The 17271-nt window shown below is 43.8% G+C and overlaps 2 protein-coding genes across 2 annotated transcripts in view; both read left to right on the forward strand.

The window, feature by feature from the left end:
- LOC144106540 (uncharacterized) overlaps positions 1–11545 on the forward strand; it is a 51560-nt gene extending 40015 nt beyond the window's left edge. Inside the window, exon 7 of the transcript XR_013309041.1 lies at positions 11532–11545. The gene's annotated coding sequence lies outside the window, so the exon portion shown is untranslated. The remainder of the gene's footprint in view (positions 1–11531) is intronic.
- LOC144108238 (uncharacterized) lies at positions 3607–17015 on the forward strand. The gene is made up of 7 exons (XM_077641516.1): positions 3607–3646; positions 10882–10890; positions 12400–12545; positions 15458–15541; positions 16630–16668; positions 16795–16845; positions 16926–17015. The coding sequence occupies exons 1-7, from the start codon at positions 3607–3609 to the stop codon at positions 17013–17015; spliced, it is 459 nt and encodes a 152-aa protein (XP_077497642.1).
- Positions 17016–17271: the final 256 nt, after the last annotated feature.

The following is a 17271-nucleotide window of genomic DNA, read 5'->3' on the forward strand; positions in this document are numbered from 1 at the left end:
GGGCTCGTTCTAACGCATCTATCGTGCATCTGCCAAGTGCGCACAATGGACCAGGAATGAATGCCATGATGCCCAGGAAGCGTTCATTAGAGAGGTCTATTGAACTCACTTCCAAGCAAGGCTCCGAAGGGCGACGCAGAGTAAACGAAGGTTGCCCGAGACTAAGGCGCATATGAAGTCCTCACTTTTTCAGCGCATAGCATTTGAAGTTATTACAATTCCGTCTCAACTATGGAGAGTATTCGGTTGGAGTTCATTCAGCTCTCGACAGTCTACGTAAACTGCGTCTCGCAAAACAAGCGGCGTCTTTGAGGAAAGCGCTGTATGAACGCCGACGTGACCCTCACGGTCACGGCTGGGTGCTGTCTGGCCAGCGACCATGAAAAATGACGTTGAGTCCAGCTCGACCGTGACATCGGGCTGTCACTTTCCCTTACTCTCCACGCGCTGGAGGGAGGAGCAAAATAATGATTGGCGACGTCGTATCAGAGACATGGGAAGGGGAAATTAACGGACGCTAATTGGAATAGTAATGCACATTTGCGTCGCTGTACTGTCAAAGTATTACTTTGTTATGCTCCATGGCTCTGTAAAAGCGCTGGCTTTCGGGGTTACTGTAATGTATTTCTCATTTATCTAAGCCCTTTGTTACAAATGATAGCACATAGCAACCTATCGATTTTCTTTCAACCATGCCTCTGGTCCTGGTAGCTGAAAAGCTTTTTTCTTACGCTTAATAAGAGACTATCTAACGGTAAATAGCCGCGATGGGTTACAGCCACTCACTTAAGACGCAAACGAAGTGATAATGGGACGGTGAATTAATAAACCCAGTATAATTTGTAGTGAGTTATGCGAAGAAGTCTATAAAAGAGGTGCATGGACTGGAAATCTTAGCGCTTCGATGTAGAGTAACTATGTATCAGTGTTGAGACTTAAGCAAGCCCGTCCCAACTCAATGGCTAAAGTAGATACTAGGTAAAGACGCTAACATATTGATTATTAGTACTTCCATTCCTTTTCCTCAACAGTAACCTATATCAATGTTCATGCAGAACAACACACGACCACACCTGTTTCCTCATAACAGGCTTGCAGTAAGGTTTAAGGTTGAGCTGGACGGCAGTAGTGACAGTGTTATTCAAATAAGACCACCGATGGCGGATGATATTATGATGACTACGAGATGGCGGATAAGTAGACGGATGAGATTAAGAAGTTGGCAGATATAGGGCAGAAGCCGCTGGCACGCGACAGGGTTAAATGAAGAGGCATGGGAGAGCCCTTTGCGCTGCAGCAAGCGCAGTCAGGCTGATGATGATGACGGTTATGATGACGATGATGATTATGGTGATGATTTCATTACTTTTGTATTTCCGCCAGCTGTTTCCACGTCCACTACATGTCGGAAACTGTCGGCTGAGTTGGACACCACTAGTGACAGTGTCATTCTAATGAGACCAGCGATGGCGGATGATATTATGATGACTATGAGATGGCGGATAAGTGGACGGATCAGATTAAGAAGTTGGCAGATATAGGGCAGACGCCGCTGGCACGCGACAGGGCTAAATGAAGAGGCATGGGAGAGCCCTTTGCACTGCAGCAAGCGCAGTCGGGCTGATGATGATGACGATTATGACGACGATGATGATGATGGTGATGATTTCATTACTTTTGTATTTCCGCCAGCTGTTTCCACGTTCACTACATGTCGGAAACTGTCGACACGGACACTGCTCACTGCAGATACAAATTGTCAACCACCAGGTATTGTGAACGATAAAACCAGCTTATTCGCTTTACGTATTATCGGCCGAAAAATAAAATGGGCCGCGCAGTTGGATATACCGCTTTATTGCAGGACAGGTTAGAACCGTAGCCTAGAAATATAAAGCACGGAAATTGTGGTTTAGGGTTCTACACATGAAAGAAAAAAAAGAGCTTTCACTGCGATTTAAATTTCAACAAACAAAATTTAAATCCCGTCTTGTGGTTTGTCTACTTTTCTGTCAATAGTACATCTTTACGGAACGTTTTACTTATTACTGCTTCATAACCAAATAGGAGTAGAGAAACACAATGCAGCGCGTTTTGCTACAGTTCTTGACGACACTCGCCTTGTCTGCAGTAACAGGGTACGCTGGTAAGTAGGATCCACTTGCGATTTTTTTTTTTGCAGCTTATGACTAGGCGCTACTTACCTGTGTCGCTAACTGGCATCGCTGTTTCGGAACGGTTGCCCCCTCTACATTATTGTGCTCTTTACTGCCCTCTGCTCTTTACTGCCCTGCTGTCAAAGACCCATTTCCCAAGCATTACACCCTAAATAAGCCGAACACCAGACCAGGGGAAAGCTTGTACCCATTGTATCACCGGCGGGTACCCTGTGGTACTGGGGATCGAACCCCGCACCTCCCGCATGCGAGGCGGATCTGAACTTCTTTTACGAGCGCAGTTACAAACATTGGCTATTCACAGAAAAGTTGTTAGGCTAAAGTTTTTTATCAGCTTTATCACAAAATGTTCAATCTGGATTCCAGCTTGTACTTGCGGCCACCCGGAAGATTGTCATCGCGTACTAACCATCCTTTTGCAGTTATGCCGTACATGCCGAGAGTTGATGTGTACAAGTTTTCGTTTCTAGCTAAAACATTTATAGAATGGAATACCCTTGACCGACGCGTATTTGACAAAACATATTCACTTGAAACCTTTGTAACACAGCTGGAACTGTGTTGTATTGACTAATTTTCCCATTCCCACCTAGTAACAGCCCGCAAGGGCTAACAATATTTGTAAATAAATAAATAAATAAATAAATAAATAAATAAATAAATAAATAAATAAATAAATAAATAAATAAATAAATAAATAAATAAAAATGAGTGAAAAACTGGTGCACACTGGAGCGACGCGTTATTTCGAAAGAACTCATGTTTGCTGGCCCAGATTGTAATGCAAATATTTCTTGCATATTCAACGGCACTTTATGAAAACCTGTGATCGAGAGGCGACATGAGTAATGCTTTGCGAGCTTGTTGTGGTACGAAAGTGGGGTGCCGTGACTGTGACGGTTAAACGAAGACCTGGAAAGCTCTGGAAGTTCTGGAAAAGCAGCCCTGTGCAAATATATTCTGGGCATAGCATTTGTACGTTGGCTGCACATTCGAACCGTAGACGTCGTCATCGTTTCCTCTCTTCCACGGTGCGACCCCAGTGCACTCAAGTACCCAAGATAAAGTGAACAGGAACAACAGTTCGCTACAATGTAGCACATCCGGACAGACTGAGCTTTGCGCTTGAGTGTTTACCCACTTTGGGAAGGGACGATTCGGAGCTGATAAAGAATGTGGAGTGGTTCTTTACACTTCGCTTGCTCGCGTGGCAGTGATGTCTGGCACTCAGGAGTACAGTCATCGACGAAAGTTTGCAGGGTGTGAATTCGCAGAGAAAATTTATTTCTGCGCTGTACATGTGTGCTTCATCAATTGGAACGGATACCAAATAAGCTACTGGGAAGGCAACGCCGAATTTTGGTTATAGCGCGCTACTACACAACACAAATGACAGACGAAGAAACGCACGCAACAAACGAAGTGCGAAATGACCAAGATAACAACCAAGATGCAAAAAACTACTAGCGGTGAGGTTCTGCAGTACCAAGTCAATTCAGCTCTAGCTGTGTTCCTTTCCAGCGATACAGCAGTAATATAAGCCAGTAAAAGTCGTACGACAATAGCCGTAATAATTTAGGGATGTGCCAACAATATCTCTTAAGTGTTCAACCCTGCCGGTGACGTTTTTTTCATGATTGATGTTTGGATACAGAGAGTTTTACTTGCTGTTATTCTTCGTGGCATCGTTAGTATTTTTAGAGTGACATCAAAAGACTCATCGGGTAAAAAGTGTCCTCGCTCGTAGAATTCGCCCATTGGCTCGAAACAAGTGACGAAACCAGAATGGGTAATTTCCATTGGCTGTAGGGAAATGAAGTTACTAGAGTGGATAATTCTCATTGGCTGTAATAAAGTTACTTGCATAATATCCGGAAAACAAAGACCAATGTACAGAACAATGTACGGAAAACAAAGAACAAAACACACGCTGCCATATGCACTAACTTGAGTCGATATTAAACTATACACCCTGACAATACAATACAAAAGCGTTTTTAAATGTTCTTATGAGCTAGACTGCTGATACTTTCTGGATAATTTTACAAACCTGATTTGATCTTATTATTTGATTACGCTCATTTTTAAATCATTGCCTTCTGAAAGTTTCACGAAGAGACAGCTTACCTATTTCAATAAATCAAGCAATAAATCAGATGCTTTATTTTCATCAGAAAACGTTAAGGGTTGGCCCAGGCAAAAAGTGGAAACAATTTCCACTTAAAACAGCCTTCCCCTCTTTCCACCTCCCCATACATGGCTTGCAGCGTGAGGGGACACGTGTAAAATAAAAAAAAATATCACGAATATGATTTGCGTGCGAAATAAAACACAAAACTTTTGGTCTTAAGCTGGACATACTGTTCAGTTTCTCTGCACAAATGTGCCGTCAAGAAACTTCCCAAGCGTGGCAGTCACTAATGCACAAATATACGAGAAAAGAAGTGCGTCAGGAGTTCAAAGGCAGTCGCAAGCACAAGTAACACAAATGAGATTACAGTCGTAAACTTCCGTCCCAAATATCTTGCAGACTGCAGGTTTCAGTACAAATATTCACCGAAAGATTATTTTGTAGTACTCGAAAGTTATGGCGCAGCATTTGATTATCATATTTAGTGCGTACGAGGGGGATGCACCAAAATTTAGGATTTTGAAAAGTGTATACTGGCTTTTAGAGCGCGAACACCTAGAAAGGTAACGTGAATATGGTGAAGGGAGTTTTTATACCTTGTGCAAAAGTAATATTCGTAGAGTTTCCGAATTTTGATGATTTTGAAGCAGGTAAACAACTCTTCTGTGTGGGCTCGGTATTCCACATTTGCAATCAAATGAATCGCTTTTTTTTTGCAGTCGAAATAGTTTTTGAATATCTGCCTCCTTTATACTGCCCTAGACCAGAGAGTAACTCACATAAGACAAAAGCACCGAATTGCATATTATTAGTGTAAGGGATCGATGATTCGCAGGGTCATTAGGACCGGTCGCCCGGTCTCGGTATACCACAGCTGCAGGCTTCCCTCGAACACCTCCCCCCCCCCCCCCCTCACCTCGGTCACGGGCGGCGGCAGAACGAACGCGCTGAAAAGAAGCGCAGGCGTTAAGGCCAAGCACACCTGACAGCGACGGATGCGCGCTCCTCGCATTCTGAGCTGCTTCACGCTCGAAGCACCATCGTCTTGACAGACACCGGACGCGACGCGACCAAACCTTGAAAAATAGTAGTCTCGTCAAGGAGGGGAACCATGGCAATGACGGATAGACAGCGGCGGCCAGATTTGAGAACCCCAACGAACCGGTATCGGCGTGAAATTTAAGCCGCGTATGCTAATCGAGAATGCTAATCCCCCTCGGAATGTAGGGACCGAGCGGGCAGGCAAACCTGCGGACCAAGACTTGTGGCACCTTCTGAGAAAATGGGTTTTCATTCTTTTTTTTTTGGAAGGAATTTGATGTCTATCTTTTTTTGTTGTTTACTTTAGGGAAACGGTTATGTGCCTTACGGACATTGGAGGGCCAGCCATACCAATCACGTCTATGGGCTCCGTGCGCTGGTATGGTGGCGCCAGCAGCGACCACATCGCCAGCGCCGCCTCGTGGCGCTCGCCGCGTTAACCGGACGCTCAGTCACGGCCGGTCTTTCTAAAGGGTGAGCGCGCGCGCAACCCTCGAGACTGGCCGTGGTGGCCCTGCGCCTTCCTCCATGCCCGATGCGTTCGCGCCAGCCCGGCCGCATAGCAGACGTGCACTGACCGCGATGCCATTCTAAGTCAACGCCTTCTTCTCTGCGGATTTCAACGCATTGAAAGCCTTGACGCCACCATGATTGTATTGCAGTCCCGACGGCACTGCAATATCTGACAGCGCAGTTGAGCTTATTGAGATTAATTAAGTACCTTTACAGTTTGAGAAACAAGGCTCTGACCCAAATAATGAAATCAGCTATGTAATTTACATCCACTGTGACATCGACTATGTGAATGGTCGGCTAGAAATGCGAAAAACGCAAACTTACTACACACACACACACACACACACACACACACACACACACACACACACACACACACACACACACACACACACACACACACACATATATATATATATATATATATATATATATATATATATATATATATATATATATATATATATATATATATATATATATATATATATATATATATATATATATATATATATCAGATGATAGTGCTCTACATCCTGCAGGATCGACACTTCTTTACTTTGTGTATTCCTCTCAGAGAAGCATAGCTCTAAGCATACAAAAAGACGATGGGTTTCTTGCTAAGTATCTTCGACAGGACTTTCATTTCAGGAATTTCATGAAGACACCAATTACATGAATTATTTTGGTCGTATTTCTCTTTTGGTAAATACTTAACTATAGAAAGGCCGCCGCTGTGGCTCAGTGGTTATGGTGCTCAGCTGCTGACCCAAATGACTCGTGTTCGATCCTGGTTGTGGCAGTCGCATTTCGGTGACGGCAAAATTCTAGAGGCCCGCGTACTGCGCGATATCAGTGCACGTTAAAGAGCTCCAAGTTGTTGCAATTATCTGGAACCTCCTACTATGGCGCCCCTTATAGTCTTCGTTGCATCGGGACGATAAACCTAATTAAAATCAAAAGATTAATTCCCGAAATTAAGGGCTTAGTGATGTTGTGAAATTCAAGAAATATATATAGAGAGAAATTTGAACCACTCTCTATTCTCTTTTTATTCGTCTAGAACAGGATTTGAGATCTCATAAATGCAACAAATAAAGATACAAAATTTTAAACCACTGAAGGAAATAAAATGATGCAAATAAATACACAAAAGCTTAGGTGAAACAATGTGAAGAACGACATAAGCAGTCTCAGAATTACGACGTCGCTCCCACGGCATACACACACGCACGAAAAAAAAAACTAGAAACAAAATTAACACTCTGAACCACAGATGAGTATAACAAACGAAGACTTCAACTTCAGATGCTAGCTCCAAGAACTTCACCGTAGACCATTTCCTGTGACTGACTGAACGCATTTCTTCGCTCTACATAAAGACAGAAAGCAGCTCCTACCAATGATGTCACCTTCGAAACACCCCAGTCAATGTAAACCCTTTCCCAGTTCACTCTCGTGAATTTAATTCCACAGTTCACTCATTTCCAGCGTACCCTCTGTGCATGAGCGAGCATGCACGATGTCCAAGAAAAGCGTTTAAATATATTCGGTACCTTGACTGCAGTGTTTTTATAGCTGTTATGACATTGAGTAAACACAGCAGTAGGTAGAGCACCCATAATTATCCAAGTTTGTTTTCGCCTTCGGACGAAACACCTCACCGCTCGCCTCGCTCACTGCAAACTGAACCAGAGAGCTGCGTTGGCTGCGTCCGCCTTTCGCCACCGCTCTTAACCAGGCGGCGCCATTCGCGCGCGCCAAACTGCAGCGCACGGAGCCCATAGTTTAGCGTGATTAGACGCTGCTGAATATGGGCCGGGCCTTTATGTCTTTAAAACCAGGGCCCGGAGCCCTGGAAAAGCGTTCTGAGCCAAGGTCGGATGTAATACATCTTCGGCTATGCCAAGTACGGCCCTCCACTAGTGTTATCCAGTTCCACCTTTTGGTTGTGAAACTTTTTTTGCCGTTTTAATTGTCTCTTGTGTATCAACTTGTTTGTAATGTAAATATTTGCATATAAAACAGTCAGGTCATACTCCCTTCAACACCTGCATCCTGAAGTCGTCGCAAGACCGTCTCTCACGGAGCATCCCTGATGCGGAAAGAAGCCTTCGGTCGACAATTCAAGCAACCGTCGCGGGCGGTGGGCACCTCAGGTCCGAAGCGAAATAACCTAGTAAGGCTCTGCAAGAGAGACCTTACACCAACTTTACTATTAGTTTTATATGCACTAATAAAAAGAAGCGCAATTTTTCAAGACCACCCGTGCATTTTGAAAGTTTTGATGCAACGCCGTCAATTTGAACGTTCCAGCTCAAATATTCGTGACTAATAGTTCCTACTGGTATAGCAGAACCTGAAACGTTTATGGTGGAGTCCCCCATGCAGTAATAAAATGTTTTAAGAATTACACTTTGCCCGGGGCGAAATATGGCAGCTTTCGTCTTTTGTGTATTTATGAGTAGCGAAGTTTCTTCACTCCGAGCGCTACCTGTCTTGTGTCCTATTAAGTACATGAATTAATGAATCAAGAGTGTCGCCTTTAAAAAGCATAGTAATATAATCTGCGTATATTATGTATTCCGTTATGTTGTCTTTGTTCATGATATCAAATATACAACAGAAACAATAGCGGACCCTGTGGAAGACGGGTCCTAATATTTAAAAAAAAATATAAGGCCTGCTTTGTTGTATGTACACTTTGAAAACGATGCTGCAAACGTGACCGTATGAGACACAGAGGAGACCCACGGGAACCTACACTTTCCAATTTATGTGTAAGCGATGGTGATTATGGCGGTAAAAAGACTTCAAAATGTTTTAAATAATCCTTGACAGATCTGTTTATCTTCAAAAACACCCAAAATAATTTCTTTTTGAATCAACAGGGCAGTTTGAGTAGATTTTCCTCCAGAAACCTGCATTGGTATGAGGATAGGTAGCACAATTACTTTACAATACTGCCCAGAAACTAATGCAACTTACATATTCTGGAAAGTTCAGGAGCTACGAGGCTGGAAACATCTATCACTGGGCCTATTTGAATGCCATTAATATCGCCAGCATTAGTGTTGCACTGTTTTACAGCGAGGATTAGTTGAAGCCGCTCTGAAAGCTGCTCCTCCAATTATCTCGACGAAGTATCCTCTACGATCTTACGTTGTGTTCTCTCTTTTCCATTTTCGCCTGCATTCAAAAAGCCGTTCTGTCCTTTATGCAGTACGCTCTATAGCGTTCAAGTCGCCCAACAGCTCTGAAAAACGGTTTCGCTCAGTGCGAAGGATCAATGAAATAATTGGTTGTAAACCGGGCTTTTTCCACCAGTCAGCTACGCTATCAAAGGCTGATCTCGATCCCAGACCGTCACTGCTGTGTGATCAGTGGCCGTTAGTACAACACAGAAAATATGCCTGTTTCTCTTGAGCTGTGCACTTGTGGTGGGCCTTGAACTGAGCGATGCGTTTTTCACTTTTATTTTTTTTTCAGGACTTGTTTTGTGCCAGCGCGCTCTGCCATTTTAAAACACCAGAAAACGAGCTTTCTACAAATACCCGCAGCTAGGTGCAGACAGCATCATCAAGTCCCGCAGTGCGAGTGTAGTTTCGGTTTCGGCAGCGACGACCGGACGCTCGTCGGCTGGTTGGTATCAGATAGTTGGTTGCATAACGAAACCACAACGTTTCTTACTGACAGCTAATTCTACGGTATATAAGGATGTGCACCATGACTCCGTTGTAGGTTAACAGAATTTCAGCAGGGGTGTCTGAATGCCGCCTTCCCTATACATTGTTATCTGCCAGTCACATCGCCCACTTCGGTACAGTACTACCGACATTTCCGTGCATGCAGTATTCGGCGCGATCTGGCGCGCCTCACAGTAGATGACGTCATCGTGCAAGGGACTGCTGCCGTAACTGGCCAATGCTTCCTATAAAGCGCCGCCTCACGAAAGAAAAAGGAAACGCAAAAACTTTGTTCTCTCATTTCCCGTCGTATGTAGCTGTTTATATGTGGTGCACCATTCGCTCCTTCTCCCAGTGCATGCGCGGCGAAGTCAGCGAGTGTAGCGACAGCTGGTAGCTGTTAGGATAGAGTAGAAAAGAGTAAAAGGAGGGAGCATGATTTGTTCTAACGGTTCAAACCAAGCTGCCCCAAACGACCACCATTGAAATTTACGACACGGTAGCTCCGCTCTTACCTTAAAAAACCCGAGCACTGTCTATCTTTACTCCAGGGCAGCGTTTGCTCTTGTTCAAAAACAACGTCCAAATATTTTGATTGCTGAGGTATCTGCAGTGCAGCTCTTTTCTAACCTCATTAAATTCACAGCCTTTAATGTACGTTTACTCTTACGGGTTAAACCATATTTGCGAAGATTACCACCGGTGCGAACGCCGCGCTTGGACTGCAAACGCTATGAAAGCTCCTCAGTCCCCTCTTCTCTTTACCATTGGTCATGGCTCAAGAAACATCTTCGGGGCTTCGGCTTCTACATGGACACATGGCTGTTCTCTTGCAGAATGAATATTCGTTGATTTCGCTCATGCAGCGTCACACACGAGCAATGCAACGAGCTATTAGCCGGCTCATTTAGCAGCCGCGCTTAACTGCTTACAAGGAAAGGGACGCTGCTATTTCAGTTCGTTATGGCCAAGCATTCGAGGGCGTAACTCAGCGATGCGAGCCACGACGGTATAGATATCATCTCGGCCCGTAATATTCACAATATAATTCTTCGTAGCCTGCCGAGCTGCGGCGTTTTTGTTTGCACCTATCTTCCCGGGCTGTGGTTGGCATGCATAATCATACTTCGTCATAACTGCATAAACGATGGATAGCTCGGCGAGTCAGACCGGCACCTACAGGACTGACTTGACGTTCATCCGCAGGCGCGTTCTTCTGAATTAAGATAATTTCCTTTTCTCTGTGCTTGAACCGTACTTTACTGAAACGCAACGATGCCACATATTGCGAGTGCGTGTTTATTACTCGGCTGTGTCTGTGCTGTCGCAGCGGGTGAAGGTAAGTGCTCGTTAACTAGTGCTGACCGCCGAGCCTTAGTTTACAGCGAACCAGAGCACCGATCAACGAAGCTGTTATAAGCATTAATGCCTCGTGATTGGCCTAATGGTGAATCGTGGTAGACAAATCACTTTAGTATCATCAAGCGAAGTGGTTACGAACCAACCTTATGTAATATCGCCATAGAAAATAGTCAGCGCATTTAGTGCAAGAGAGGGGCAGGCTTAGCACATGCCTTCTGGAATCCTTGAAAGGAAGTTGAACAGAAGCGTTGGCAGAGCATGATAATGAAAACTGCTCTCGGTAGACACGTCAACTGTGCTGTGAAAAAGTTGGAGAAGACGAGAGAGAGGGCTAACGCCGTGGAGTGTTCAGTAATAATGTCGACCAGTTGGGGATCTTTAACCTGCACCGTAGCACACGGGCATCGAGCGTTTACTGAATACATGCATTGTATAATCTTGAGGCTGTGGTAGAAGGCTTTAGTGGTTTCGCGTGTAGCAGTAAGCCATACCAAGTAATACATGCAGAACTGTGATACATACAATGCCTTTGGTTCCTCTCGTGCACTAGCATTCGTGTTGGTCTTATTGAGTGCTGCTTGTCGCAGTTATGACTGCTACTCCGCGGTATATGAGGTGCATAGATCGCGCCTGTCATTAACAAAATTATGAGTCGCCACTAACGGTACTCAAAATAAATACTTGCTTTTACCAAGCTAAGATTTGTATGTTTCGTGCGCTTACTTAAAAACATTTATTTGCAGGAGTCGCGAAGACGTTGGATGGTATTGTAAGTAGAAAAAAAATGGTTTAAATTATGAACAGCCAGCGACTTGCTAGAAAGTGAAATATGTCTCATTTATATTGATCGGTGTAAAGATAAAGAATTTCTAAGGAAACGTAAACGTAAAAAACAATGCCATTGCTGTCTTCACTGCATTCATCGGTTCATGCTGTTTGGCAATATCTTCTCACTTTGTAACAACGCAAACGACTTATTAACTTATTGTCTGCTACGCTGTGCCTCTCCGACAACTTTCTTGTTCTCTATACTTTTCTATATTCGCGATCTAGAATTCATATATGGGGATGTGGCATTCATAGCATCAACGAAGTGTTATCTTCCAAGTAAACAGATTAGGAAGTTCACGTCCGATAGAAGTGACGACTATTTTACCTCATGTTTGTCTTTGTCTTCAATATATCTTATTCCTCTCGAACCGCCTTCGTTTTCTTTAGCTTCCTTTCCTGAACGCAGCAGCCTGCAGGCGTTTTTGTTGGTGCTGTAAACTGCCTCTAATTTTCATTACTAGATTTCTTTGCCTGTCTTTATCGTATTCTCAGAGCTCATGCCATCATCATCTTAGAACTGCCCGGTAAAAATATGTGCCCCGTCCAAAAGGTGTTGACACAACTATCGACACTCAGTTTCGCACTGGTTTCTTTCTTAACATTTCCTTGCATTTTTTGTGATAAACATATTGTCAGCACTGTATTTTTCTCGCAGTTGAAGACCTCATGCAGCTTTTGGAACAAAAAGTTTACGAACTCTCCAGCACGGAAGAACTGACAGGGAAGCTGCTCGAACGGATCAGAATTGCTCGGGACTGCTCCCTGTCCCAGGGTGAAATCGGAGTAGCCGTGCTCAAAAAGGTAAGGCTGCTCACGGTAACTCAATGTGCGCGAAGCGAAAAAATTCGTATTCGAATTCGAAAAAATTCGCCCAAGCTTAAACGGGTTTTAGTAACAACTCTTAAAAAGTCTTTGGGGACATGACTATTTCAGAGACGCATGATTCTGTGCAAGGGGTTGCACTGGTCATGTAACTCATTAAACGGGTTATTGTGTGATGGACTGGTAACGAACGCATCGCACGAAAAAATTGAGAGGGACATTTAATCACTGATTACTCGTGACAGCGCCATAGCATTGATCCTCGTTTTGCGCTCTTGTGCACTACCACTACGCCGACATTGCAGTCAGACGGCATTTCATAAGCCATGTTCATCGCTTGCGTAATCGTGATCTGTCATTTTGTCTGCTGAGATTACTTCAGACGTTCCCTCCGGGGCTGAGCCTACCCGCGTACGGGCGCCGACTCACAGGGCCCACTGGCTCCCATAGACGGCCAAGCACGTTTTGGCTGATGGTTCGACTCCCGATTGATGACCAACGCATGTTTCGGCTTGCAATTGTGTGCAAAAAATCAAGTAGAATCAAACGTAACCGTGCCGCACCGCACTTTCGCGACGATTTTAGGGCCCGCAATCTTTGCGCCAGATACTCCTCATCGCGCAAGATGGTACGTTTTTTCTGGACGTATGCCATACCAGCATGTCAAGTAATATCGGAGTCGTGGTTGATTAAAAAAAACGAACTAACTCCACTTTCCAGTTATATACAAATTCCCAGCTCCCTTGATCCACAAACCCCAAGGTGTGGCGACGCCGGTGCATATGGCGGCTTTTTGATCTAACGAGGCTTTTTTTGCTATCGCCAAATAATGGTTAACGCGATTCAGTAATATTACTTGATGTGGCGGGTCCTGTGGCCAACTGGAAACATCACCCTGCGGTCATATTATAAGAGGGCCGCTGATCAAAGCGTCATTGACCGGGAATAATATGTCAAGAGAGCCTTGCTACAAGATGATGTCACTTCAAGCTGGCAAGACAACGCGATCGCAAAGAACTCCCGCTTTAAGAGCTGATGTTGGAAGTTTTATCAAGTAAAGCCTCAAATCAAAGCATGCCATAGCACTTTTTATTCAGGCACAACTGAGCCCCCACTTTCACACAAAAACGCCCTTTCCAAAGGATCACCCGAATTCGCGCACGTGCAGGTGCTACTACAGTAAGCGCGGGAGCACTCACTGTACTGTAAACCCCTTAACTTTCGGGCGCTTCATTAAGAGCTTAAAAAAAAAGTTGAAAACAGTGCACATTGACAACACATGTAATTTTTCCTAAATTACACCATATCATGTCGCTTTCGGCGATGAACGCCTACTTAACTGAAACCTTTTACGTAGACGCGACGGAAACTGACTCCTCACAGTCTAAACACCCTGTTCTACTGCATTTAATGATATTCGCATGGCTTGCTGAGCAGAGCCATGGGAACTCATGTACGTTGCGTGCCTTAAGAAAATATTGTATTTTTATTATTTTATTTGTCCAATACTGCAAGCCTAGGTTTGGGCCAAGCAGGGCGGGAATACAGTTATTAATACAGCATAATTAAAGTAGCACACGTAAAAGATTGATAACTTACCAGCGCACAGAATGCAAACTCAGAGCACTAGCTAGGACAACAGAACAAAGAAAAGAAACACTCTTTTTGGTAATGAAGCAATGCCCAAAACATTGAAAACAAAGAAAGCAAAGGATATATATATAGCACTGAACCATGAATATAGTTTTAATAAAACAATAACGATATACTAAAAGGACCCGACAATAAATTCGCTCCACTCTTCCTCGGCATAAATAGTATGGAATTAATCGCAGCACGTAATCAAAAACTAAATTGTGCGCTTAAAAACGCACTGAATATTACGGTCCCGCTACTAGCGTAAGTTTTTTAGATCCACTTCTACTGACAGGCGATAGATTAACTACGTTTCTAGCCTTTAAAAATTATTAATGTTTATGGTAAAAAAAATTATTAAGCCTCAATGATAATGTCGCACATTCTGCCTTTTGACTGAAAAACAGCTCATGTGCCTATTCATATCCATCAATTCTCGACAAAAGCGTTTTTGAGCGGGGAACAGTTTACGAACGCAATTTTTTCAATAATGCAAGATTTCACTTTAGCAATAAATATATGCGCAGATCACCCGACGGCAGTCTTGTATTATTTTTTTCTATTAACGCTATTGCTATAGCCAACACATTCCCCATTGGTTTTCTATTAGATGTGATCGATGGAAACACTTTAAAACAAAGATTTTGCAACATACCAGAAGAATGGAGCAATGCATTCAGTATTTCTATAACAGTATCTTATAATTTTACAATTTTCAAAAATTTTCTCCGAGAATGTTGGACATGAGTACAAAAAAATGTTTTTCCGCCGTAAACAGTAAGCGTCACTGTTACTAGCAAGTATTTTCTGGTAGGTATTTTACTTTTCTTACTGTATATGTCTGTGTAACTACATGAAAATTTTTATTTCACATGAAATCACTGCGCAAATTCGAGCAGCGTGACTAAAATTTCGTTTGCTTTCATAGCATTACCCAAGTCCAGTCAAGAAGATAGGTTAAAAGCCTACATAATAAACATCTCCCTTTGTTTGTGATATAAAGGAGTAAAATGTTTCACGAAATTGAAAGAAATAATTAAATATCATGAAGTCTATATGACCAGCCTATTCTGATGTAAACAATTTACTCATCTGCGCTGCGAGGCCACCAGCAATAGATTTCGATATCGTTCTTGCTGCAGTTACTTTTCTTGTTGAATTTTTTTAGCTTTGCCTTATTTTGCTCAAATCGTCGAGAACCCTCGAACAAAGCTGACTAGAAAAGCTCATATCTCACTTCCTGGCCGCTATCGCAGATGATTGTGCCCATCATATCCGAGGCGACGCCATGCGCATCGGGAAAATCTGGAATTCCCGATCCCGTGGAGAGAGACTTGGCCGTAAGGGTGAAGTATATTCTTTGTGTGTGCCGACCGATTTGCTTTTCCACTGCTAAATTTATTCCAATTTCTTCTTTCGCTGGAACTTTTTTTCGCCGTCATTACTGAACAAGCCGCCGCGGTGGCTTAGTGGTTATGGCGCTGGGCTGCTGGCCCGAAGGACGCCGTTTCGATCCCGGTCGCAGCGGTCCAATTTCTACCGAGGCGAAATTCTAGAGGTCCGTGTATACTGTACGATGTCAGTGCACGTTAAAGAACCACAGGTGGTCGAAATTATTCCGGAGCCCTTAACTACGACGACCCTCATAGCCTGAGTAGTCTTGGATGCTGAACCCCATAAAACAAACCAAACTTTCATGATCGAATTTTATATCATTGTCATATTTTGTCTACGCTAAAACTAAAACTGTCGCACATTCAGAATTACTGAGCTTCTTTAGAGCATTGGTTAATGTCAAAACCTGGCACCATGTCTGAGTGGACTCGTACTAATTCAAACTTCCGGTTTATTCTAACTTAAGATGTCGTCCCGTGAACGTCAGTTGCGTTTCAAATTCTTTGTTAATCAAATTCTGCATAATTAGAACAAAGATTAACTTCCCTTCATATTGTAACCAAGAAACGTCACCTGTACTTCGAAACAAAAATCTCTCAGGGCGGTTATTACTGTGTAACGCGATATTCGGAGACAGCACAAACAGCTGTCTCCGAATGCAAAATCATAAAATATTGCTCATTCGTTATGACTTGTCTCCTTAAGCGTAGAGTATCCGTGACGTCACTATGCGATCATTCGTGACACGAATGTGTTCGGAAGACTCTTCCTGGCGCGTTGCCATCACGCGTTGCAATGACGTCACGCGTGACGTCACTGCTTGCTGAGCAGTCAGCGTGCCACAGTGTTACGCCAACAGCGCCAACGCCGATGCCACAGAAACATTTCACCATTTCATCAGAAGCATTTCATCAGAAACAGAAAACGTGCCATCAACAGGGTCACTCCGAACTTATATTATACTTCTCCTAGCCGTCTATGGTTTCTAATTGCAGTGTTTTCTTGTCTCCAGTCGTTTTCTTGACTCTTTCAGGAGAAGGTGTGCTTCAAGGATGTAGCCATGCGAACACAGGTACGATGCGTGTTGCCACTGAAACTTGTACTCCTTTCCCTACACCGTGTCAGTTTTGGGTTTTGCGTGATGCAGTTATTTGGGTGCGTGAAGCAGTTATTAATTGTATGGCCTTTTTTTTTCCAGGCCACCGTCGGGCTTACAGATGATGAATCTGCCGCCTTTGAGGTGATCGCGGTGAGTGACGCATTGATCGTATAATGCCATCATCACTTGCCATCTTCACTTCCATTCGTGGTTCTCTCTCTCTCCTACAGTGCCCAGTAGCACGCCAGACACCCTTCCCCGCGCTGTTGATTTCTCTCTTCTCATGCCACATCGTGGCAGCTGTCTACATTATGCAGTAAGAAAAATTCACAGGACGGTTACGGGTATGTAACGCGAGATTCAGCGATAGCTCCGTAGGCAATTAATTTTGGCCGGCGGCTGTTCCAAACAGAGCCCCCCATAGGCTTATGGGACCCAGGTTGGCTTTGACATAAGGTGGCATCAGACGACGAGACACAAACAGACGCACAGCATTAATAAAATCCTTAACACATCTTACGTGGTGTCATGCGGGATGATAACCATACCTGGGTTGCCATGGTAACCACGGATGGT

This window comes from Amblyomma americanum, chromosome 10, assembly GCF_052857255.1.
Source record: "Amblyomma americanum isolate KBUSLIRL-KWMA chromosome 10, ASM5285725v1, whole genome shotgun sequence".
In the NCBI taxonomy this organism is placed as follows: Eukaryota; Metazoa; Arthropoda; class Arachnida; order Ixodida; family Ixodidae; genus Amblyomma; species Amblyomma americanum.